At 44.1% G+C, this 24,729-nt stretch overlaps 1 protein-coding gene across 1 annotated transcript in view; it reads right to left on the bottom strand.

Annotated features, from left to right (window-relative positions):
- Positions 1-24,729, bottom strand: part of MAMLD1 (mastermind like domain containing 1) — a 301,664-nt gene that overhangs the window by 12,599 nt on the left and 264,336 nt on the right. The window contains exon 4 of the mRNA XM_069747050.1: positions 14,632-14,713. Within this exon, the coding sequence (XP_069603151.1) occupies positions 14,632-14,713 (82 nt within the window). The remainder of the gene's footprint in view (positions 1-14,631; positions 14,714-24,729) is intronic.

Genomic DNA, 24,729 nt, shown 5'->3' with positions numbered 1-24,729 from the left:
CCAAAAGTTGCTGTCCAGTTTCTCCTGAGTACGCTGATACCCCATATGTGGGGGTAAACCACTGTTTGGGCACATGCTGGGGCTCGGAAGTGAAGTAGTGACGTTTTGAAATGCAGACTTTGATGGAATGCTCTGCGGGCGTCACGTTGCGTTTGCAGAGCCCCTGATGTGGCTGAACAGTAGAAACCCCCCACAAGTGACCCCATTTTGGAAACTAGACCCCGAAAGAAACTTATCTAGATGTGAGGTGAGCACTTTGAACCCCCAAGTGCTTCACAGAAGTTTATAACACAGAGCAGTGAAAATAATAAATACGTTTTCTTTCCTCAAAAATAATTTTTTAGCCCAGAATTTTTAAATTTTCCCAAGGGTAACAGGAGAAATTTGACCCCAATATTTGTTGTCCAGTTTCTCCTGAGTACGGTGATACCCCATATGTGGGGGTAAACTACTGTTTGGGCACATGCCAGGGCTCGGAAGTGAAGTAGTGACGTTTTGAAATGCAGACTTTGATGGAATGCTCTACGGGCGTCACGTTGCGTTTGCAGAGCCCCTGATGTGGCTAAACAGTAGAAACCCCCCACAAGTGACCCTATTTTGGAAACTAGACCCCCGAAAGGAACTTATCTAGATATGTGGTGAGCACTTTCAACCCCCAAGTGCTTCACAGAAGTTTATAACGCAGAGCCGTGAAAATAATAAATACGTTTTCTTTCCTCAAAAATCATGTTTTAGCAAGCAATTTTTTATTTTCTCAAGGGTAACAGGAGAAATTGGACCCCAGTAGTTGTTGCGCAATTTGTCCTGAGTATGCTGGTACCCCATATGTGGGGGTAAACCACTGTTTGGGCACACATCGGGGCTCGGAAGTGAGGGAGCACCATTTGACTTTTTGAATACAAGATTGGCTGGAATCAATGGTGGCGCCATGTTGCGTTTGGAGACCCCCTGATGTGCCTAAACAGTGGAAACCCCTCAATTCTAACTCCAACACACCCCTAACCCTTATCCCAACTGTAGCCGTAACCCTAATCACAACCCTAACCCCAACACACCCCTAACCCTAACCACAACCCTAATTCCAACCCAACCCTAACCCTAAGGCTATGTGCCCACGTTGCGGATTCGTGTGAGATTTTTCAGCACCATTTTTGAAAAATCCGCTGGTAAAAGGCACTGCGTTTTACCTGCGGATTTACCGCGGATTGCCAGTGTATTTTGTGCGGATTTCACCTGCGGATTCCTATTGAGGAACAGGTGTAAAACGCTGCGGAATCCGAACAAAGAATTGACATGCTGCGGAAAATACAACGCAGCGTTTCCGCGTGGTATTTTCCGCACCATGGGCACAGCGGATTTGGTTTTCCATATGTTTACATGGTACTGTAAACCTGATGGAACTCTGCTGAGGATCCGCAGCGGCCAGTCCGCTGCGGATCGGCAGCCAAATCCGCACCGTGTGCACATAGCCTAATTCTAAAGGTATGTGCACACGCTGCGGAAAACGCTGCGGATCCGCAGCAGTTTCCCATGAGTTTACAGTTCAATGTTAACCTATGGGAAACAAAAATCGCTGTGCACATGCTGCAGAAAAACTGCACGGAAACGCAGGGGTTTACATTCCGCAGCATGTCACTTCTTTCTGTGGATTCCGCAGCGGTTTTACAACCGCTTCAATAGAAAATCACAGTTGTAAAACCGTAGTAAAATGCGCAGAAAAACCGCGGTAAATCCGCGATAAATCCACAGCGGTTTAGCACTGCGGATTTATGAAATCCGCTGCGGAAAAATCCTCAGAGGACCAGAATACGTGTGCACATTCCTAACCCTAACCCTAACCCTACCCCTAACCCTACCCCTAACCCTACCCCTAACCCTACCCCTACCCCTAACCCTAGTTCTAACTCCAACCTTAGTGGGGAAAAAAAATAAAAATTCTTTATTTTATTATTGTCCCTACCTATGGGGGTGACAAAGGGGGGGAGTCATTTACTGTTTTTTTTTTATTTTGATCACTGTGAGGTTTTATAACAGTGATCAAAATTCACTCTGGAACGAATCTGCCGGCCGGCAGATTCGGCGGGCGCACTGCGCATGCGCACGCCATTTTGGAAGATGGCGGCGCCCAGGAAAGAAGACGGACGGACCCCGGGAGGCTAGGTAAGCATAAGGGAGGGGGGAGATCAGGGCACGGGGGGGGGGGGGCGTCGGAGCACGGGGGGTGGATCGGAGCATGGGGGGGATCGTAACACGGTGGTGTGGATCGGAGAACGGGGGGGGGGTGGATCGGAGTGCGGGGGGTGGATCACAGTGCGGGCGGGTGGATTGGAGTGCAGGGGGGTGGATCGGAGTGCAGGGGAGTTGGATTGGAGCACGGGGGGTGGGATTGGAGCACGGGGGGAGCAGACAGGAGGACGGGGGAGCGGGGCACAGGACGGAGGGGAGCGTACCACAAATCAGAGGGCTGGGGGGGGGCGATCGGTGGGGTGGGGTGGGGGCACATTAGTGTTTCCAGCCATGGCCGATGATATTGCAGCATCGGCCATGGCTGGATTGTAATATTTCACCAGTTTTTTAGGTGAAATATTATAAATCGCTCTGATTGGCAGTTTCACTTTGAACAGCCAATCAGAGCGATCGTAGCCACGGGGGGGTGAAGCCACCCCCCTGGGCTAAAGTACAACTCCTCCTGTCCCTGCACGCCGGGTGAAATTACAGTTAACCCTTTCACCCGGCCTGCAGGAACGCAATTCCGCCATGACGCATACGCTGCGTCACAGGTCGGAATGGCACAGGTTTTCATGACACAGCGTATGCGTCAAAGGTCGGGAAGGGGTTAACCTATAAGAATGCAGGAACAGTCTGTACGTCAAAGTCTCGTAGAACAATGCACCCTCAGTCTCATGTCCTGGCAGATTGCAACAATCAAGGTCTCATCAAGGTCTCATAACATCTGTAACCTTTAGTCTACTAACAAAATTTATATTCAAAACAACAAAATGGAGTCGAAAAGCACAAAATGGAGAATCCTTCTTAATTTGTTCCTTCACACTAAGAGAACTAAGTAATGTAAGAGCTAAAACCATTATTTCTTATTTTTAGAGACTCTATAGCGACGGGGTCTGTTCCGCAGGACTGGCGCATAGCAAATGTGGGGCCAATATTCAAAAAGGGCTCTAAAAGTGAACCTGGAAATTATAGGCCAGTAAGTCTAACCTCTATTGTTGGTAAAATACTTGAAGGGTTTCTGAGGGATGTTATTCTGGATTATCTCAATGAGAATAACTGTTTAACTCCATATCAGCATGGGTTTATGAGAAATCGCTCCTGTCAAACCAATCTAATCAGTTTTTATGAAGAGGTAAGCTATAGGCTGGACCACGGTGAGTCATTGGACGTGGTATATCTCGATTTTTCCAAAGCGTTTGATACCGTGCCGCACAAGAGGTTGGTACACAAAATGAGAATGCTTGGTCTGGGGGAAAATGTGTGTAAATGGGTAAGTAACTGGCTTAGTGATAGAAAGCAGAGGGTGGTTATAAATGGTATAGTCTCTAACTGGGTCGCTGTGACCAGTGGGGTACCGCAGGGGTCAGTATTGGGACCTGTTCTCTTCAACATATTCATTAATGATCTGGTAGAAGGTTTGCACAGTAAAATATCGATATTTGCAGATGATACAAAACTATGTAAAGCAGTTAATACAAGAGAAGATAGTATTCTGCTACAGATGGATCTGGATAAGTTGGAAACTTGGGCTGAAAGGTGGCAGATGAGGTTTAACAATGATAAATGTAAGGTTATACACATGGGAAGAAGGAATCAATATCACCATTACACACTGAAAGGCAAACCACTGGGTAAATCTGACAGGGAGAAGGACTTGGGGATCCTAGTTAATGATAAACTTACCTGGAGCAGCCAGGGCCAGGCAGCAGCTGCCAAGGCAAACAGGATCATGGGGTGCATTAACCCCTCTGTGACCTTAGACGTACTATCCCGTCGAGGTGCCCTGGGCTTATCTGACCCTGGACGGGATAGAACGTCATAGCGATCGGCAGCGCTCACGGGGGGAGCGCCGCCGAACGCGGCCGGGTGTCAGCTGCTTATCGCAGCTGACATCCGGCACTATGTGCCAGGAGCGGTCACGGACCGCCCCCGGCACATTAACCCCTGGCACACCGCGATCAAACATGATCGCGATGTGCCGGCGGTGCAGGGAAGCATCGCGCAGGGAGGGGGCTCCCTGCGGGCTTCCCTGAGCCCCCCGCAGCAACGTGATGTGATCGCGTTGCTGCGAGGGTCTTACTTCCCTCCCTCCCTGCTCCAGGCCCGGATCCAAGATGGCCGCGGATCCGGGTCCTGCAGGGAGGGAGGTGGCTTCACAGAGCCTGCTCAGAGCAGGCACTGTGAAGGCTGCAGCGCTGCATGTCAGATCAGTGATCTGACAGAGTGCTGTGCAAACTGTCAGATCACCGATCTGTGATGTCCCCCCCTGGGACAAAGTAAAAAAGTAAAAAAAAATTTTCCAAATGTGTAAAAAAAAAAAAAAAAAAATTCCAAAATAATGAAAAAAAAATATATATTATTCCCATAAATACATTTCTTCATCTAAATAAAAAAAACAAACAATAAAAGTACACATATTTAGTATCGCCGCGTCCGTATCGACCCGACCTATAAAACTGTCGCACTAGTTAACCCCTTCAGTAAACACCGTAAGAAAAAAAAAAAAACGAGGCAAAAAACCACGCTTTATTATCATACCGCCGAACAAAAAGTGGAATAACACGCGATCAAAAAGACAGTTATAAATAACCATGGTACCGCTGAAAGCGTCATCTTGTCCCACAAAAAACGAGCCACCATACAGCATCATCAGCAAAAAAATAAAAAAGTTATAGTCCTGAGAATAAAGCGATGCAAAAATAATTATTTTTTCTGTAAAATAGTTTTTATCGTATAAAAGCGCCAAAACATAAAAAAAATGATAAAAATGAGATATCACTGTTATCGTACTGACCCGAAGAATAAAACTGCTTTATCAATTTTACCAAACGCGGAACGGTATAAACGCCTCCCCCAATAGAAATTCATGAATAGCTGGTTTTTGGTCATTCTTCCTCACAAAAATCGGAATAAAAAGCGATCAAAAAATGTCACGTGCCCGAAAATGTTTTCAATAAAAACGTCAACTCGTCCCGGAAAAAAACAAGACCTCATTTGACTCTGTGGACCAAAATATGGAAAAATTATAGCTCTCAAAATGTGGTATTGCAAAAAATATTTTTTGCAATAAAAAGCGTCTTTCAGTGTGTGACGGCTGCCAATCATAAAAATCCGCTAAAAAACACACTAGAAAAGTAAATCAAACCCCCCTTCATCACCCCCTTAGTTAAGGAAAAATAAAAAAAAATGTATTTATTTCCATTTTCCCATTAGGGCTAGGGCTAGGGTTAGGGTTAGGGCTAGAGTTAGGGCTAGGATTAGGGCTAGGATTACGGTTAGGGCTAGGGTTAGGGCTAGGGTTAGGGCTAGGGCTAGGGTTAGGGCTAGGGTTAGGGCTAGGGTTAGGGTTGGGGCTACAGTTAGGGTTAGGGTTTAGATTACATTTAAAGTTGGGAATAGGGTTAGGGTTAGGGCTAGGATTAGGGCTAGGGTTAGGGTTGGGGCTACAGTTAGGGTTGGGGCTAAAGTTACGGTTAGGGTTTAGATTACATTTACGGTTGGGAATAGGGTTGGGATTAGGGTTAGAGGTGTGTCAGGGTTAGAGGTGTGGTTAGGGTTACCGTTGGAATTAGGGTTAGGGGTGTGTTTAGATTAGGGTTTCAGTTATAATTGGGGGGTTTCCACTGTTTCGGCACATCAGGGGCTCTCCAAACACGACATGGCGTCCGATCTCAATTCCAGCCAATTCTGCGTTGAAAAAGTAAAACAGTGCTCCTTCCCTTCCGAGCTCTCCCGTGTGCCCAAACAGGGGTTTACCCCAACATATGGGGTATCAGCGTACTCAGGACAAATAGGACAACAACTTTTGTGGTCCAATTTCTCCTGTTACCCTTGGGAAAATACAAAACTGGGGGCTAAAAAATAATTTTTGTGGGAAAACAAAAAGATTTTTTATTTTCACGGCTCTGCGTTATAAACTGTAGTGAAACACTTGGGGGTTCAAAGTTCTCACAACAAATCTAGATAAGTTCATTGAGGGGTCTAGTTTCCAATATGGGGTCACTTGTGGGGGGTTTCTACTGTTTAGGTACATTAGGGGCTCTGCAAACGCAATGTGACGCCTGCAGACCAATCCATCTAAGTCTGCATTCCAAATGATGCTCCTTCCCTTCCGAGCCCTCCCATGCGCCAAAACGGTGGTTCCCTCCCACATATCGGGTATCAGCGTACTCAGGACAAATTGGACAACAACATTTAGGGTCCAATTTCTCCTGCTAACCTTGGAAAAATACAAAACTTGGGGCTAAAATATAATTTTTGTGAAAAAAAAAAATATTTTTTATTTGCACGGCTCTGCGTTATAAACTGTAGTGAAATACTTGGGGGTTCAAAGCTCTCACAACACATCAAGATGAGTTCCTTAGGGGGTCTACTTTCCAAAATGGTGTCACTTGTGGGGGGTTTCTACTGTTTAGGTACATTAGGGGCTCTGCAAACGCAATGTGACGCCTGCAGACCATTCCATCTAAGTCTGCATTCCAAATGGCGCTCCTTCCCTTCCGAGCCCTCCCATGCGCCCAAACGGTGGTTCCCCCCCACATATGGGGTATCAGCGTACTCAGGACAAATTGGACAACAACTTTTGGGGTCCAATTTCTCCTGTTACCCTAGGGAAAATACAAAACTGGGGGTTAAAAAATAATTTTTGTGGGAAAAAAATTTTGTTTTATTTTTATGGCTCTGCATTATAAACTTCTGTGAAGCCCTTGGTGGGTCAAAGTGCTCACCACACATCCAGATAAGTTCCTTAGGGGGTCTAATTTCCAAAATGGTGTCACTTGTGGGGGGTTTCAATGTTTAGGCACATCAGTGGCTCTCCAAACGCAACATGGCGTCCCATCTCAATTCCTGTCAATTTTGCATTGAAAAGTCAAACGGCGCTCCTTCCCTTCCGAGCTCTGCCATGCGCCCAAACAGTGGTTTACCCCAACATATGGGGTATCAGCATACTCAGGACAAATTGGACAACAACTTTTGAGGTCCAATTTCTTCTCTTACCCTTGGAAAAATAAAAAAATTGGCAAAAATATAATTTTTGTGAAAAAATATGATTTTTTATTTTTACGGTTCTGCATTATAAACTTCTGTGAAGCACTTGGTGGGTCAAAGTGCTCACCACACATCCAGATAAGTTCCTTAGGGGGTCTACTTTCCAAAATGGTGTCACTTGTGGGGGGTTTCAATGTTTAGGCACATCAGTGGCTCTCCAAACGCAACATGGCGTCCCATCTCAATTTCTGTCAATTTTGCATTGAAAAGTCAAACGGCGCTCCTTCCCTTCCGAGCTCTCCCATGCGCCCAAACAGTGGTTTACTGCCACATATGGGGTATCAGCGTACTCAGGACAAATTGGACAACAACTTTTGGGGTCCATTTTCTCCTGTTACCCTTGGTAAAATAAAACAAATTGGAGCTGAATAAATTTTTTGTGTAAAAAAGTTAAATGTTCATTTTTATTTAAACATTCCAAAAATTCCTATTAAACACCTGAAGGGCTAATAAACTTCTTGAATGTGGTTTTGAGCACCTTGAGGGGTGTAGTTTTTAGAATGGTGTCACACTTGGGTATTTTCTATCATATAGACCCCTCAAAATGACTTCAAATGAGATGTGGTCCCTAAAAAAAAAATGGTGTTGTAAAAATGAGAAATTGCTGGTCAACTTTTAACCCTTATAACTCCCTAACAAAAAAAAACAATTTGGTTCCAAAATTATGCTGATGTAAAGGAGACATGACGGAAATGTTACTTATTAAGTATTTTGTGTGACATATCTCTGTGATTTAATTGCATAAAAATTAAAAGTTTGAAAATTGCGAAATTTTCAAAATTTTCGCCAAATTTCCGTTTTTTTCACAAATAAACGCAGGTACTATCAAAGAAATTTTACCACTATCATGAATTACAATATGTCACGAGAAAACAATGTCAGAATCACCAGTATCCGTTGAAGCGTTCCAGAGTTATAACCTCATAAAGGGACAGTGGTCAGAATTGTAAAAATTGGCCTGGTCATTGACGTGCAAACCACCCTTGGGGGTAAAGGGGTTAAAAGAGGTCTGGATACACATGATGAGAGCATTATACTGCCTCTGTACAAATCCCTAGTTAGACCGCACATGGAGTACTGTGTCCAGTTTTGGACACCGGTGCTCAGGAAGGATATAATGGAACTAGAGAGAGTACAAAGGAGGGCAGCAAAATTGATAAAGGGGATGGGAGAACTACAATACCCAGATAGATTAGCGAAATTAGGATTATTTAGTCTAGAAAAAAGACGACTGAGGGGCGATCTAATAACCATGTATAAGTATATAAGGGGACAATACAAATATCTCGCTGAGGATCTGTTTATACCAAGGAAGGTGACGGGCACAAGGGGGAATTCTTTGCGTCTGGAGGAGAGAAGGTTTTTCCACCAACATAGAAGAGGATTCTTTACTGTTAGGGCAGTGAGAATCTGGAATTGCTTGCCTGAGGAGGTGGTGATGGCGAACTCAGTCGAGGGGTTCAAGAGAGGCCTGGATGTCTTCCTGGAGCAGAACAATATTGTATCATACAATTATTAGGTTCTGTAGAAGGACGTAGATCTGGGGATTTATTATGATGGAATATAGGCTGAACTGGATGGACAAATGTCTTTTTTCGGCCTTACTATGTTACTATGTTACTTTGTTACTATGTTACATCTCCTTTTCTGTGTGACTTCATGCAAAGGAGCTGCCAGTCAACAAGGAGAACGTGGTACACGGCAAGGAACAGAGCCTCAGAAACAAAAAACTTGGAAAGTGCTTCCACACTCTGAAAGTACTTCAGCCTCATTTGCGTATTTATTTAGACTCCAGTTTTGTCAGTACTGTAGGAACGTACTGTCAATGTAAAGCTATTGCTGCACTTGTCTTTACAATACCTACAAGCACATATAATTTGTTTGGGGGTGAAATCCTGCCGACAGATTCCCTTTAATTCACAATACTGCCTTGTTTGCGAAACTTAGACCGTGTTCACATGCAGCGTATTTTCTGTTGTTTTTTTTGCATAAAAATTCTGTTTTTAACTGTCCAAGCAAAGTCGATGTGATTTCATGAAAACTGCGCCCGCTATTAGAATTCAACAAACAGTATTTTACATTATGTAAAGGTTAGTATTTCACCTGTTTGCTGGTGTTCTTCCTTTCCCTTTCCTTGACTTTCCCTTTTCTTTTCTTCCTTTCCTCCCTCTTAAGGCCGGCGTCACACTTGCGAGTTTTACGGACGTAAGAGCGCAGAATCTACGTCCGTAAAACTCGCAAAAAATACGGCACAATTATTCTCTATGCCCCTGCTCCTATTTGCCGTATTTTACTGATCAGTATTATACGGCTTTCTACGGCCGTACAAAATCGCAGCATGCTGCGTTTGTCACCGTACTGCGCAAGAAATACGCCAATGAAAGTCTATGGAAGCGTGAAAAATACGGATTACACACGGACAAGCAGTGTGACTTGCGAGAAATACGCAGCGCTGTTAGAGAGAAAAGCCGGCAATTCAGTGCGGTGTACAGTAAAATCACACTGACAGCTTACAGTCCAATAGGTAGAATAAATGTGTACACATAGAATAGGTATATATATATATATATGTCAGTGAGACACATATATGTATATATATTAATATTTATTCCAGCGCTATACAGCTTGAAAGCCGGTAATTCCAATACCGGCTTTTTCTTTCTCCTTCCTAAAACCCGACATGATTTGAGACATGGTTTACATACAGTAAACCATGTCTTCTCTCCATTTTTTTTGCATATTCCACACTACTAATGTCAGTAGTGTGTATCTGCAAAATTTGGCCGTTCTAGCTCTTAAAATAAAGGGTTAAATGGCGGAAAAAATTGGCGTGGGCTCCCGCGCAATTTTCTCCGCCAGAGTAGTAAAGCCAGTGACTGAGGGCAGATATTAATAGCCTGGAGAGGGTCCACGGTTATTGGCCCCCCCCTGGCTAAAAATATCTGCCCCCAGCCACCCCAGAAAAGGCACATCTGGAAGATGCGCCTATTCTGGCACTTGGCCACTCTCTTCCCATTCCCGTGTAGCGGTGGGATATGGGGTAATGAAGGGTTAATGCCACCTTGCTATTGTAAGGTGACATTAAGCCTAATTAATAATGGAGAGGCGTCAATTATGACACCTATCCATTATTAATCCAATTGTAGTGAAGGGTTAAATAAAACACAAACACATTATTTAAAATTATTTTAATGAAATAAAAACAATGGTTGTTGCAGTATTTTATTCAACGCCCAATCCAGTCACTGAAGACCCTCGTTCTGTGAGTAAAAAAACATAATAAACCAACAATATACTTACCCTCCGCAGATCTGTAACGTCCAACGATGTAAATCCTTCTGAAGGGGTTAAAACATTTTGCAGCAAGGAGCTGTGCTAATGCAGGCTGCTCCTCGCTGCAAAACCCCAGGGAATGAGGCTAAAAATAGATCAAGGATCTATATTTAGCTTTATTTGCGGTGAGGCGCCCTCTGCTGGCTGTTCATAGATCGTGGGAAATTACCTAGAAAGCCAGGGAGCTTTCTAGGTAATTTCCCACGATCTATGAACAGCCAGCAGAGGGCGCCTCACCGCAAATAAAGCTAAATATAGCTCCTTGATCTATTTTTAGCCTCATTCCCTGGGGTTTTGCAGCGAGGAGCAGCCTGCATTAGCACAGCTCCTTGCTGCAAAATGTTTTAACCCCTTCAGAAGGATTTACATCGTTGGACGTTACAGATCTGCGGAGGGTAAGTATATTGTTGGTTTATTATGTTTTTTTACTCACAGAACGAGGGTCTTCAGTGACTGGATTGGGCGTTGAATAAAATACTGCAACAACCATTGTTTTTATTTCATTAAAATAATTTTAAATAATGTGTTTGTGTTTTATTTAACCCTTCACTACAATTGGATTAATAATGGATAGGTGTCATAATTGACGCCTCTCCATTATTAATTAGGCTTAATGTCACCTTACAATAGCAAGGTGGCATTAACCCTTCATTACCCCATATCCCACCGCTACACGGGAATGGGAAGAGAGTGGCCAAGTGCCAGAATAGGCGCATCTTCCAGATGTGCCTGTTCTGGGGTGGCTGGGGGCAGATATTTTTAGCCAGGGGGGGGCCAATAACCGTGGACCCTCTCCAGGCTATTAATATCTGCCCTCAGTCACTGGCTTTACTACTCTGGCGGAGAAAATTGCGCGGGAGCCCACGCCAATTTTTTCCGCCATTTAACCCTTTATTTTAAGAGCTAGAACGGCCAAATTTTGCAGATACACACTACTGACATTAGTAGTGTGGAATCTGCAAAAAAAATGGAGAGAAGACATGGTTTACTGTATGTAAACCATGTCTCAAATCATGTCGGGTTTTAGGAAGGAGAAGGAAAAAGCCGGTAATTGAATTACCGGCTTTCAAGCTGTCTAGCGCTGGAATAAATATTAATATATATACATATATGTGTCTCACTGACATATATATATATATATATATACCTATTCTATGTGTACACATTTATTCTACCTATTCTACTGTAAGCTGTCAGTGTGATTTTACTGTACACCGCACTGAATTACCGGCTTTTCTCTCTAATATATGTGTCTACTGACACACACACACATATATATATATATATATATATATATAGACAGTATATATATATTTTCTTTTCTTTTTGGGACACATGGATCACTTCTATAGCGGTATGTTGGTTTTGCTAGCCTGCGAGAAAACCACGCAGTACGGATGCCATACGGATTACATACGGAGGATGCCATGCGCAAAAAACGCTGACACACCCTGCCTACGGAGGAGCTACGGACCACTTTTTTCGGGACTTTTCAGCGTATTACGGCCGTAATATACGGACCGTATTGTTTTACGCTGTGTGTGACGCCGGCCTAAATGTTATATATATATACATATATATATAAATATAATGTATCTTATATGTTTATGGTAACCCCATTCTCTTGCCTATCCTGTACATACCACAATCTTCTTCATTTTCCTTCTATCCCTTAATTTTTTATATTTTTACCTTTTTCCTATTTTCCTTAATAGACCATATTGTTCTCCCCATCTCACCTTTATTTTGCCTATATCTTTCATTCCTTTACATTTCCCTTTTTTACTTTTATTTGGTTCTTGTTTGTGTCTATATTACTGTGTATTTATTATACGTCTCCCCCCTTTTTCTTTATCCCATTTATGTAAAAAATTCTTAATAAATACTACTTTAACAAAAAGGCGCCCACTGTGCGCCCAAGGATGCGGCTAAACTGTGCAGTTTTGGTGCTTTTTTTTCTTTCTATTCTTCTATGTGGAGCCTAAAAAAACACATGTACAGTCGTGGCCAAAAGTATTGACACCCCTGCAATTCTGTCAGATAATACTCAGTTTCTTCTTGAAAATGATTGCAATCACAAATTCTTTGGTATTATCTTCATTTAATTTGTCTTAAATGAAAAAACACAAAAGAGAATGAAGCAAAAAGCAAAACATTGATCATTTCACACAAAACTCCAAAAATGGGCCAGACAAAAGTATTGGCACCCTCAGTCTAATACTTGGTTGCACTACCTTTAGCCAAAATAACTGCGACCAACCGCTTCTGGTAACCATCAATGAGTTTCTTACAATGCTCTGCTGGAATTTTAGACCATTCTTCTTTGGCAAACTGCTCCAGGTCGCTGATATTTGAAGGGTGCCTTCTCCCAACTGCCATTTTTAGATCTCTCCACAGGTGTACTATTGGATTCAGGTCTGGACTCATTGCTGGCCACCTTAGAAGTCTCCAGTGCTTTCTCTCAATCCATTTTCTAGTGGTTTTTGAAGTGTGTTTTGGGTCATTGTCCTGCTGGAAGACCCATGACCTCTGAGGGAGACCCAGCTTTCTCACACTGGGCCCTATATTATGCTGCAAAATTTGTTGGTAGTCTTCAGACTTCATAATGCCATGCACACGGTCAAGCAGTCCAGTGCCAGAGGCAGCAAAGCAACCCCAAAACATCAGGGAACCTCCGCCATGTTTGACTGTAGGGACCGTGTTCTTTTCTTTGAATGCCTCTTTTTTTCTCCTGTAAACTCTATGTTGATGCCTTTGCCAAAAAAGCTCTACTTTTGTCTCATCTGACCAGAGAACATTCTTCCAAAATGTTTTAGGCTTTTTCAGGTAAGTTTTGGCAAACTCCAGCCTGGCTTTTTTATGTCTCGGGGTAAGAAGTGGGGTCTTCCTGGGTCTCCTACCATACAGTCCCTTTTCATTCAGACGCCGACGGATAGTACGGGTTGACACTGTTGTACCATCGGACTGCAGGGCAGCTTGAACTTGTTTGGATGTTAGTCGAGGTTCTTTATCCAACATCCGCACAATCTTGCATTGAAATCTCTTGTCAATTTGTCTTTTCCGTCCACATCTAGGGAGGTTAGCCACAGTGCCATGGGCTTCAAACTTCTTGATGACACTGCACACGGTAGACATAGGAACATTCAGGTCTTTGGAGATGGACTTGTACCCTTGAGATTGCTCATGCTTCCTCACAATTTGGTTTCTCAAGTCCTCAGACAGTTCTTTGGTCTTCTTTCTTTTCTCCATGCTCAATGTGGTACACACAAGGACACAGGACAGAGGTTGAGTCAACTTTTATCCATGTCAACTGGCTGCAAGTGTGATTTAGTTATTGCCAACACCTGTTAGATGCCACAGGTAAGTTACAGGTGCTGTTAATTACACAAATTAAGGAAGCATCACACGATTTTTCGAACACTGCCAATACTTTTGTCCACACCCTTTTTTATGTTTGGTGTGGAATTATATCCAATTTGGCTTTAGGACAATTCTTTTTGTGTTTTTTTCATTTAAGACAAATTAAATGAAGATAATAATAACAAATAATTTGTGTTTGCAATCATTTTCAGGAAGAAACTGAGTATTATCTGACAGAATTGCAGGGGTGTCAATACTTTTGGCCACAACTGTAAGTGAATGAAGGAATAAAAAATAATCCACAGGTCCCAACAAGAGATGAGCAGGACACACAGATGATGGTGCTCCGACTCTGGGTGATCAAAAGCCGCACCGGGGATGCCGGAAGGTTAGAGATTTGCGGCCTCCTCTCTAGCCGTCAGGTACCAAATGTATATAACAATGAGCGGGGTAGATTGTTAAATGAATAAGATGCTGCCTGTGTCTGTATATAGTGATTCATATATATTGTGCCAAGCACTGCTCATAAAGGAGGGGCCCACCGGAGGATTCTCCTGCTCTCCTGTGGGCCAGTCCAAGCCTGCATAACAGATACATGTGGATGCATAATTCAGACTACAGTGAAATTGGAGACTGTGGGGAAATATTTGGGTGTCTTACTTTGAAATTGATTCATTTGTTGAGCTACAAATGCACTGCGCTGTTCAGACGTCATGCTCATCATATTTGGCCGGGGTTTTACCTGAAATAAAAAAAAATATCATTTAACATTGCACATCATAATACAGTCCTCTGCAGATTGCAATAAGAGACAGTCTTAACCATGCAGAATATATACTTTATATTTCTCTAATATGCAAATTCAGGTTTCGTGTTTCACTCACCCAATGTGGATCTAAGATATAAGTTATGTGTATTAGTTTAATTTTTTCATAACAAAGGTGTATTACAGTTGTAGCAGGTGACTTGCTATATATCAACACTCGTGATGATTAGAAAACCCCTTTAGGTGGTCGTATCCAAGAGGGTCACACTGGTATCCTGCGGATTCTCGTCCTTCTGCTTTCACTAGCAAAAAGTTAGGGTCAGTTAACTGCAGAGTTTTCCTTTATCCTCATCCTCCATGTTGAGCTTTAAGATATTACATAATATTTTAATTTCAATTGTTCTTAACGCCAGTTCACTGCTGGATAGTGACCTCTCCCTGGCATACATCATACAGTACCCCTCTGGACACAGCCCTCACTTCTCTGATGTCATCCATGAACATGGCTAGGGGCAAACTGGTACTTTAAAGAGAACCAGTCATAATGAAAATGGTCTCTGACCTGCAGATCTGCAGGCAGAATGTTAGGAGCTGATCAGGCAGAATGTTATAGAGGAGCTGATCAGGCAGAATGTTATAGAGGAGCAGATCAGGCAGAAAGTTATAGAGGAGCTGATCAGGCAGAATGTTATAGAGGAGCTGATCAGGCAGAAAGTTATAGAGGAGCAGATCAGGCAGAAAGTTATAGAGGAGCAGATCAGGCAGAAAGTTATAGAGGAGCTGATCAGGCAGAAAGTTATAGAGGAGCTGATCAGGCAGAAAGTTATAGAGGAGCTGATCAGGCAGAAAGTTATAGAGGAGCTGATCAGGCAGAAAGTTATAGAGGAGCTGATCAGGCAGAATGTTATAGAGGAGCTGATCAGGCAGAATGTTATAGAGGAGCTGATCAGGCAGAATGTTATAGAGGAGCTGATCAGGTAGAAAGTTATAGAGGAGCTGATCAGGCAGAAAGTTATAGAAGAGCTGATCAGGCAGAAAGTTATAGAGGAGCTGATCAGGCAGAATGTTATAGAGGAGCTGATCAGGCAGAAAGTTATAGAGGAGCTGATCAGGCAGAAAGTTATAGAGAAGCAGATCAGGCAGAAAGTTATAGAGGAGCAGATCAGGCAGAAAGTTATAGAGGAGCTGATCAGGCAGAATGTTATAGAGGTGCTGATCAGGCAGAAAGTTATAGAGGAGCAGATCAGGCAGAATGTTATAGAGGAGCTAATCAGTCAGAAAGTTATAGAGGAGCTGATCAGGCAGAAAGTTATAGAGGAGCTGATCAGGGAGAAAGTTATAGAGGAGCTGATCAGGCAGAAAGTTATAGAGGAGCAGATCAGGCAGAAAGTTATAGAGGAGCTGATCAGGCAGAATGTTATAGAGGAGCTGATCAGGCAGAATGTTATAGAGGAGCTGATCAGGCAGAATGTTATAGAGGAGCTGATCAGGTAGAAAGTTATAGAGGAGCTGATCAGGCAGAAAGTTATAGAAGAGCTGATCAGGCAGAAAGTTATAGAGGAGCTGATCAGGCAGAATGTTATAGAGGAGCTGATCAGGCAGAAAGTTATAGAGGAGCTGATCAGGCAGAAAGTTATAGAGAAGCAGATCAGGCAGAAAGTTATAGAGGAGCAGATCAGGCAGAAAGTTATAGAGGAGCTGATCAGGCAGAATGTTACAGAGGTGCTGATCAGGCAGAAAGTTATAGAGGAGCAGATCAGGCAGAATGTTATAGAGGAGCTAATCAGTCAGAAAGTTATAGAGGAGCTGATCAGGCAGAAAGTTATAGAGGAGCTGATCAGGGAGAAAGTTATAGAGGAGCTGATCAGGCAGAAAGTTATAGAGGAGCAGATCAGGCAGAAAGTTATAGAAGAGCTGATCAGGCAGAAAGTTATAGAGGAGCTGATCAGGCAGAAAGTTATAGAGGAGCAGATCAGGCAGAAAGTTATAGAAGAGCTGATCAGGCTGAATATTATAGAGGAGCTGATCAGGCAGAAAGTTATAGAGGAGCAGATCAGATAGAAAGTTATAGAGGAGCTGATCAGGCAGAAAGTTATAGAGGAGCTGATCAGGCAGAAAGTTATAGAAAAGCAGATCAGGCAGAAAGTTATAGAAGAGCTGATCAGGCTGAATATTATAGAGGAGCTGATCAGGCAGAAAGTTATAGAGGAGCTGATCAGATAGAAAGTTATAGAGGAGCTGATCAGGCTGAAAGTTATAGAGGAGCAGATCAGGCAGAATGTTATAGAGGAGCAGATCAAGCAGAAAGTTATAGAGGAGCTGATCATGCAGAAGAAAGTTATAGAGGAGCTGATCAGCAGGAAGTTATAGAGGAGCTGATCAGGCAGAATGTTACAGAGGAGCTGATCATGCAGAAGAAAGTTATAGAGGAGCTGATCAGCAGGAAGTTATAGAGGAGCTGATCAGGCAGAAAGTTATAGAGGAGCTGATCAGGCAGAAAGTTATAGAGAAGCAGATCAGGCAGAAAGTTATAGAGGAGCAGATCAGGCAGAAAGTTATAGAGGAGCTGATCAGGCAGAATGTTATAGAGGTGCTGATCAGGCAGAAAGTTATAGAGGAGCAGATCAGGCAGAATGTTATAGAGGAGCTAATCAGTCAGAAAGTTATAGAGGAGCTGATCAGGCAGAAAGTTATAGAGGAGCTGATCAGGGAGAAAGTTATAGAGGAGCTGATCAGGCAGAAAGTTATAGAGGAGCAGATCAGGCAGAAAGTTATAGAGGAGCTGATCAGGCAGAATGTTATAGAGGAGCTGATCAGGCAGAATGTTATAGAGGAGCTGATCAGGCAGAATGTTATAGAGGAGCTGATCAGGTAGAAAGTTATAGAGGAGCTGATCAGGCAGAAAGTTATAGAAGAGCTGATCAGGCAGAAAGTTATAGAGGAGCTGATCAGGCAGAATGTTATAGAGGAGCTGATCAGGCAGAAAGTTATAGAGGAGCTGATCAGGCAGAAAGTTATAGAGAAGCAGATCAGGCAGAAAGTTATAGAGGAGCAGATCAGGCAGAAAGTTATAGAGGAGCTGATCAGGCAGAATGTTACAGAGGTGCTGATCAGGCAGAAAGTTATAGAGGAGCAGATCAGGCAGAATGTTATAGAGGAGCTAATCAGTCAGAAAGTTATAGAGGAGCTGATCAGGCAGAAAGTTATAGAGGAGCTGATCAGGGAGAAAGTTATAGAGGAGCTGATCAGGCAGAAAGTTATAGAGGAGCAGATCAGGCAGAAAGTTATAGAAGAGCTGATCAGGCAGAAAGTTATAGAGGAGCTGATCAGGCAGAAAGTTATAGAGGAGCAGATCAGGCAGAAAGTTATAGAAGAGCTGATCAGGCTGAATATTATAGAGGAGCTGATCAGGCAGAAAGTTATAGAGGAGCAGATCAGATAGAAAGTTATAGAGGAGCTGATCAGGCAGAAAGTTAGAGAGGAGCTGATCAGGCAGAAAGTTATAGAAAAGCAGATCAGGCAGAAAGTTATAGAAGAGCTGATCAGGCTGAATATTATAGAGGAGCTGATCAGGCAGAAAGTTATAGAGGAGCTGATCAGATAGAAAGTTATAGAGGAGCTGATCAGGCTGAAAGTTATAGAGGAGCAGATCAGGCAGAATGTTATAGAGGAGCAGATCAAGCAGAAAGTTATAGAGGAGCTGATCATGCAGAAGAAAGTTATAGAGGAGCTGATCAGCAGGAAGTTATAGAGGAGCTGATCAGGCAGAATGTTACAGAGGAGCTGATCATGCAGAAGAAAGTTATAGAGGAGCTGATCAGCAGGAAGTTATAGAGGAGCTGATCAGGCAGAAAGCTATAGAGGAGCTGATCAGGCAGAAAGTTATAGAGTAGCTGATCAGGCGTAATATTATAGAGGAGCTGAACAGGCAGAAATTTATAGAGTAGCTGATCAGGCAGAAAGTTATAGAGGAGATGATCAGCAGGAAGTTATAGAGGAGCTGATCAGGCAGAAAGCTATAGAGGAGGTGATCAGGCAGAAAGTTATAGAGGAGCTGATCAGGCTGAATATTATAGAGGAGCTGATCAGGCAGAAAGTTATAAAGTAGCTGATCAGGCAGAAAGTTATAGAGGAGCTGATCAGGTAGGAAGTTATAGAGGAGCTGATCAGGTAGAAAGTTATAGAGGAGATGATCAGGCTGAAAGTTATAGAGGAGCTGATCAGGCAGAAAGTTATAGAGGAGCAGATCAGGCAGAAAGTTATAGAGGAGCTGATCAGGCAGAATGTTATAGAGGAGCTGATCAGGCAGAAAGTTATAGAGGAGCTGATCAGGCAGAAAGTGATGGAGGAGCTGATCAGGCAGAATGTTATAGAGGAGCTGATCAGGCAGAAAGTTATAGAGGAGCTGATCAGGCAGAAAGTGATAGAGGAGCTGATCAGGCAGAATGTTATAGAGGAGCTCATCAGGCAGAAAGTTATAGAGGAGCTGATCAGGCAGAAAGTTAGAGAGGAGCTGATCAGGCAGAAAGTTATAGAGGAGCTGATCAGGCAGAAAGTTATAGAGGAGCTGATCAGGCAGAAAGTTATAGAGGAGCTGATCAGGCAGAAAGTTATAGAGGAGCTGATCAGGCAGAAAGTTATAGAGGAGATGATCAGGCAGAAAGTTATAGTGGAGCTGATCAGGCAGAAAGTTATAGAGGAGCTGATCAGGCAGAAAGTTATAGAGGAGCTGATCAGGCAGAAAGTTATAGAGGAGCTGATCAGCAGGAAGTTATAGAGGAGCTGAACAGGCAGAAAGCTATAGAGGAGCTGATCAGGCAGAAAGTTATAGAGGAGCTGATCAGGCAGAAAGTTATAGAGGAGCTGATCAGATTGATAAATATTTTTTTATGGGAAAAGGTTCAGTAAAATCCCTGGTGTTGGTATGCATGTGTCCAGTGGGCGGTCCTATTCAGTGACTGACAGTCTTCTCTGTGTGACTCTGAAAGCAGAGACAGCTGTCAATCACTAGTAGGACCACCCACTAGACTTCTATGCATGCAGACACCAAGGAATCTACTGAATCTTTTTCAAAAGCCTATATATACATATATATCCTTCTGCTCAGCTTCTCCTCTATACTGTGCTGTCCACAGATCGGACGGCATGTACAATGGGACAGGTTCGCTTTAAATACTTATTATGTAAAATCATTTTCATACTCATATTAAATTACTTATTTAACATGACGTGCATAAATAATATTTCCAAAAACTGTCGAGAAGCAATGTCAAACCGTGGAGATCTTGGACGATTTTCTTATTCACACTATCAAAAAAATGACTGAACTCTCAGGTGCAATGTTTTGGCGTGACAAACCTTCCCGAGGCCCTGCCTCGCGGTTCTTTTTATATACTGATCCCCTGTCCCCACAAGCCATATTAGTTGGAGGAACATGTCTACTGAGCATAGCACTTGAACAAAAACTACAAAAATTAGCCAGATAATATGTTCATATAAGTGCAATACATAGGTGTGTATTCACACTGTGGTCATTTAATAAGAGGAACCTAAGATAATCACAAAGTGAGCAAATACCCTGAAGTAAGTGAATAAATAGTAATAGTGCATGTAAATAACATAGGGAACTTAGCTAACACTATTTTGATCAAAAAAGCATAAAAGCTAGGGTTGAGCGAGACGGGTTGACCAGATTCAGAAGTCGACGACTTTTGGCAAAGTCGGGTTTCATGAAACCCGACCCGACCCCTGTGTGGGGTCGGCCATGAGGTCGGCGATCTTCTGATCTGGAATCGGAATTTCGATACCGAGTTCCGATATGCTTAAGATATCGGGAATCGGTATCGGAATTCATATTTAAGTGTAAAATAAAGAATAAAAAAAAAATATTGATATACTCACCCTCGGACGCGCCCTGGTTCTCACCGGCAGCCTTCCTTCCTAAGAATGAGCGCCTGAAGGACCTTCGATGACGTCGCGGCTTGTGATTGGTCGTGTGATGCCCATGTGACCGCTCACGCGACCAATCACAAGCCGCGACGTCATCGAAGGTCCTTCAGGCGCTCATTCTTAGGAAGGAAGGCTGCCGGTGAGAACCAGGGCGCGTCCGAGGGTGAGTATATCAATATTTTTTATTTTGATTCTTTATTTTACACTAAAATATGGATCCCAGGGCCTGAAGGAGAGTTTCCTCTCCTTCAGACCCTGGGAACCATTAGAAACCCAATGCACTGCATTGGGTTTCGTGTTTCGGCCGACCCCGACCCCGACTTTTCTATAGGATTGGCCGATTTCACTCGACCCGACATTTGAAAAAGTCGGGTTTCGTGAAACCCGACCCTATAAAAAGAAAAGTCGCTCAACCCTAGTAAAAGCCATCCCACCGCGACAAGGTGACCCAATCGGGATGGTAACTAACTTTTGTAGTTCACCTCGCTATGTGTCAGCAGATGCCTAAATAGAGAAGGGTAGAGCAGGATGGGGTCCTGACTGTGCAGCCACCCGTCTGGAGTCAGGTACTGTCCTGATTGGGTTCACCTTGTCGTGGCAGGATGGTGTTTATGCTTTTTTGATGAAAGCAATGCTAACTAACCATCCTATGGTATTTACATGCACTATTGCTTACTTATTACAGGGTACGTGTCCATTTTGTTTTCATCTTAGGGTCTGGCCATAGCACTTAGTAAAGAGGAGTAATCTTACCTATGATGGGGCCCTACCACCTCAGTAAGAGCCAACCATAGCCTCCGCCACAGAAGCCAGAAAACATGTATATCTGGAGGTCTGCTCGTTATACATTGTGACTCCCTTGCAGTTGTTTTCCCACAGAAGGTCACTGTAGCCTTGTGTGGTCAGCATGGGGAGACATCTCTGCTACAGCAGACACTACCAGAAGGTCATTTGTTAACTCTTGCATCTCCACAGTGTCTCCATTATTAGTACACGGACCCAATGTATTTATGTAACTGCGTGTATAACTATAGGGGTGATAGTTATATTATATATTATCACCAGATACACAGAAAGTGACCGCCATCACCCCCGCACAGCACGGCTCCACTATGTGTGACAAAACACTCTGGGATCGCCTTTGCTGGGGTCAAAGGACACGTGGTTTGTGCATTGAATCTGAGGCGTACAGCAGGTTTCTGAGCAGGCTGACCTCAGGTCAGATTTATTAACGTGAAAGCAACACAAAAAACAAAACATAAAAATAAATCCTAGCCTGTCCGGCACTAACTAAACAAAATACGTTGCTATCTCAACAACTGGGGGGGCTTCTCCCACCCAGCTAACATCACACAATTCTTGAGCAGAGCTCTTCACTCACGTTTGTCCCACACAGGCAGGCAATCTGTGTGCCCCAGGCAGACACTGGAAACACCCAGCTGGTCATCTTTTATTCCTGCAATCATTAACCCATTAGCACCCTGAAGATACTGAGTGGCCTAGTTCACATAGGACAAACACCTGGGCGAGATATACCTGCCTCCATCTACCTCACCAGCATGAGTCTTACATATCCCCCCCCCTTGCTCAGACCACTCCGGTTGAGCAAGAACACTTTTGAAACAGTGCACTCGGGATAGGGCATCGGCGTTCCCCATCTGCACCCCAGGTCGGTGCTCCACCGTAAAAGAGTAAGCCTGCAGGGCAAGGAACCACCAGGTTACCCGACTATTAAGGTCCTTGTGGAGGTGCATCCACTTGAGAGGGGCATGGTCTGTGACCAGCCTAAACTTCCTACCAGCCAGGTAATACTTGAGGGAGTCGAGAGCCCATTTAATGGCTAGGCACTCTTTTTCAACCACCGCATACCTCTGCTCATGTACATTCAGTTTCCGACTGAGATAGAGGACCGGGTGTTCGACTCCGTCCCTCACCTGGGAAAGTACAGCTCCGACACCAGTATCAGAGGCATCAGTTTGCACCACAAACTCGCTGCTGAAATCAGGAGTCACTAGTACGGGCTGAGAGCACAAAGCCCGTTTCAGGCTGTGGAAGGCCTCTTCAGCAGCTGAGGTCCATTTTACCATGACGGAACCCTTCCCCTTGGTGAGATCCGTCAAGGGAGTAGCCATGGCTGCAAAATTGGGTATGAACCGGCGATAATAGCCGGCAATCCCCAGGAAAGCCTGCACTTGTTTCTTGTTCACTGGTTGTGGCCAGCCCTGAATTGCCTGTATTTTGTCGATCTGGGGTTTAACCACTCCTCGGCCAATCACGTAGCCCAAGTATCGGGCTTCTTCAAGCCCGATGTGGCATTTCTTGGGGTTTGCCGTTAAACCTGCATCTCGCAGGTCATCAATCACCGCTTGTACCTTCTGGAGATGAGTTTCCCAGTCCATGCTGTAAATTACGATGTCATCCAGGTAGGCAGAAGCGTACTGTCTGTGAGGCCTCAAGACTCGATCCATCAATCTCTGGAATGTTGCGGGAGCTCCGTGAAGTCCAAACGGCATATAGACATACTGGAACAGACCTTCTGGTGTAGCAAATGCCGTCTTCTCTCTGGCCGCCTCGGCCAGAGGAATCTGCCAGTACCCCTTTGTTAAATCCAGGGTCGTAATGTATCGGGCTTTACCAAGCCGGTCGATCAACTCATCGACCCGGGGCATAGGGTACGCATCAAATTTAGAAACTGCATTCAGTTTCCTAAAGTCATTACAAAACCGGATGGAGCCATCCGGTTTAGGTATCAACACAATTGGACTGGACCAGGCGCTGTGTGACTCCTCAATGACTCCTAAGTCCAACATTGCCATCACTTCCCGGGAGACAGCTTCACGGCGGGCTTCCGGAATCCAGTAGGGCTTCACATGAACAGTGACGCCAGGCTCTGTGACAATCTCATGTTTCACCAACTTAGTCCGGCCAGGTTTTTCGGAGAAAAACTGTCGGTTCTGTAACAAAAATTGCTTAACCTCAGATTTTTGTCGTTCTGAGAGAGTCTCAGCAACCTGCACCTCTGGTACAGTAGGTGAACAAACCGGACGGGGCAGATCCGCCGTTTTAAAGGGAGTGACTTGACCTTCCCAGGTTTCTTTTGCGACGTCCAGCAGTCCCCGGGGACGACGGGCGTACAACAGTTCGAAAAGCGAAAACCCTGTGGAAGACTGGGGAACTTCCCTAATGGCAAACAGCAAATAGGGTAACAAGTAATCCCAGTTCTTCCCATCTTTGTCTATCGCCTTCCGGAGCATCTGTTTTAAGGTTTTGTTGAAGCGCTCAACCAGGCCATCTGTTTGAGGGTGATAGACAGACGTACGCAACGGGTCTATTTGTAAGAGCCTGCAGAGCTCCTTCATTACCCTCGACATAAAGGGAGTCCCCTGGTCGGTGAGTATCTGTTTTGGAATTCCCACCCGACTAAACACTTGTACCAATTCCTTGGCGATCGTCTTGATAGCTGTGTTACGCAAAGGGACGGCTTCCGGGTAACGAGTGGCATAGTCCACGATGACGAGGATATATTGGTGCCCACGTGCGGATCGGGGAAGGGGCCCAACCAAATCCATCCCAATTCTCTCAAAAGGGACCCCGATGATAGGAAGGGGTACCAAAGGGCTACGGAACTGAGATTTAGGGGCCGCGATTTGGCACTCTGGACAGGACTCACAATAGTTACGCACATCACAATGTATTCCAGGCCACACAAAACAATGCAATATCCTTTCTGTGGTTTTCTGTACCCCCAGATGTCCCCCCATTATATGTCCGTGGGCCAAATCCAGTACCTTCCACCGATAAGGTTTGGGTACCACTAACCGTTGCACTGTGTCTTCCCCTTTTTTTTCTACCTGGTAGAGCAAATCATTTTCAAGAACCATATACGGGTACGCTAGCCTAGTGTCAGGTTCTACGGGTACCCCATCTATCATTTTTACATTTTTCCTAGCCGGAGTCAGGGTAGGATCTTTCATTTGCTCGCTGTGGAAGTCATCTACCTGGACTCCCAAATCTGGCAGGCAGGGTGCCAGATGGCTGTCTGC

The sequence above is a fragment of the Ranitomeya imitator genome, chromosome 2, assembly GCF_032444005.1.
Source record: "Ranitomeya imitator isolate aRanImi1 chromosome 2, aRanImi1.pri, whole genome shotgun sequence".
NCBI classification, from domain to species: domain Eukaryota; kingdom Metazoa; phylum Chordata; class Amphibia; order Anura; family Dendrobatidae; genus Ranitomeya; species Ranitomeya imitator.
This window is presented reverse-complemented; position numbering and strand designations above follow the sequence as displayed.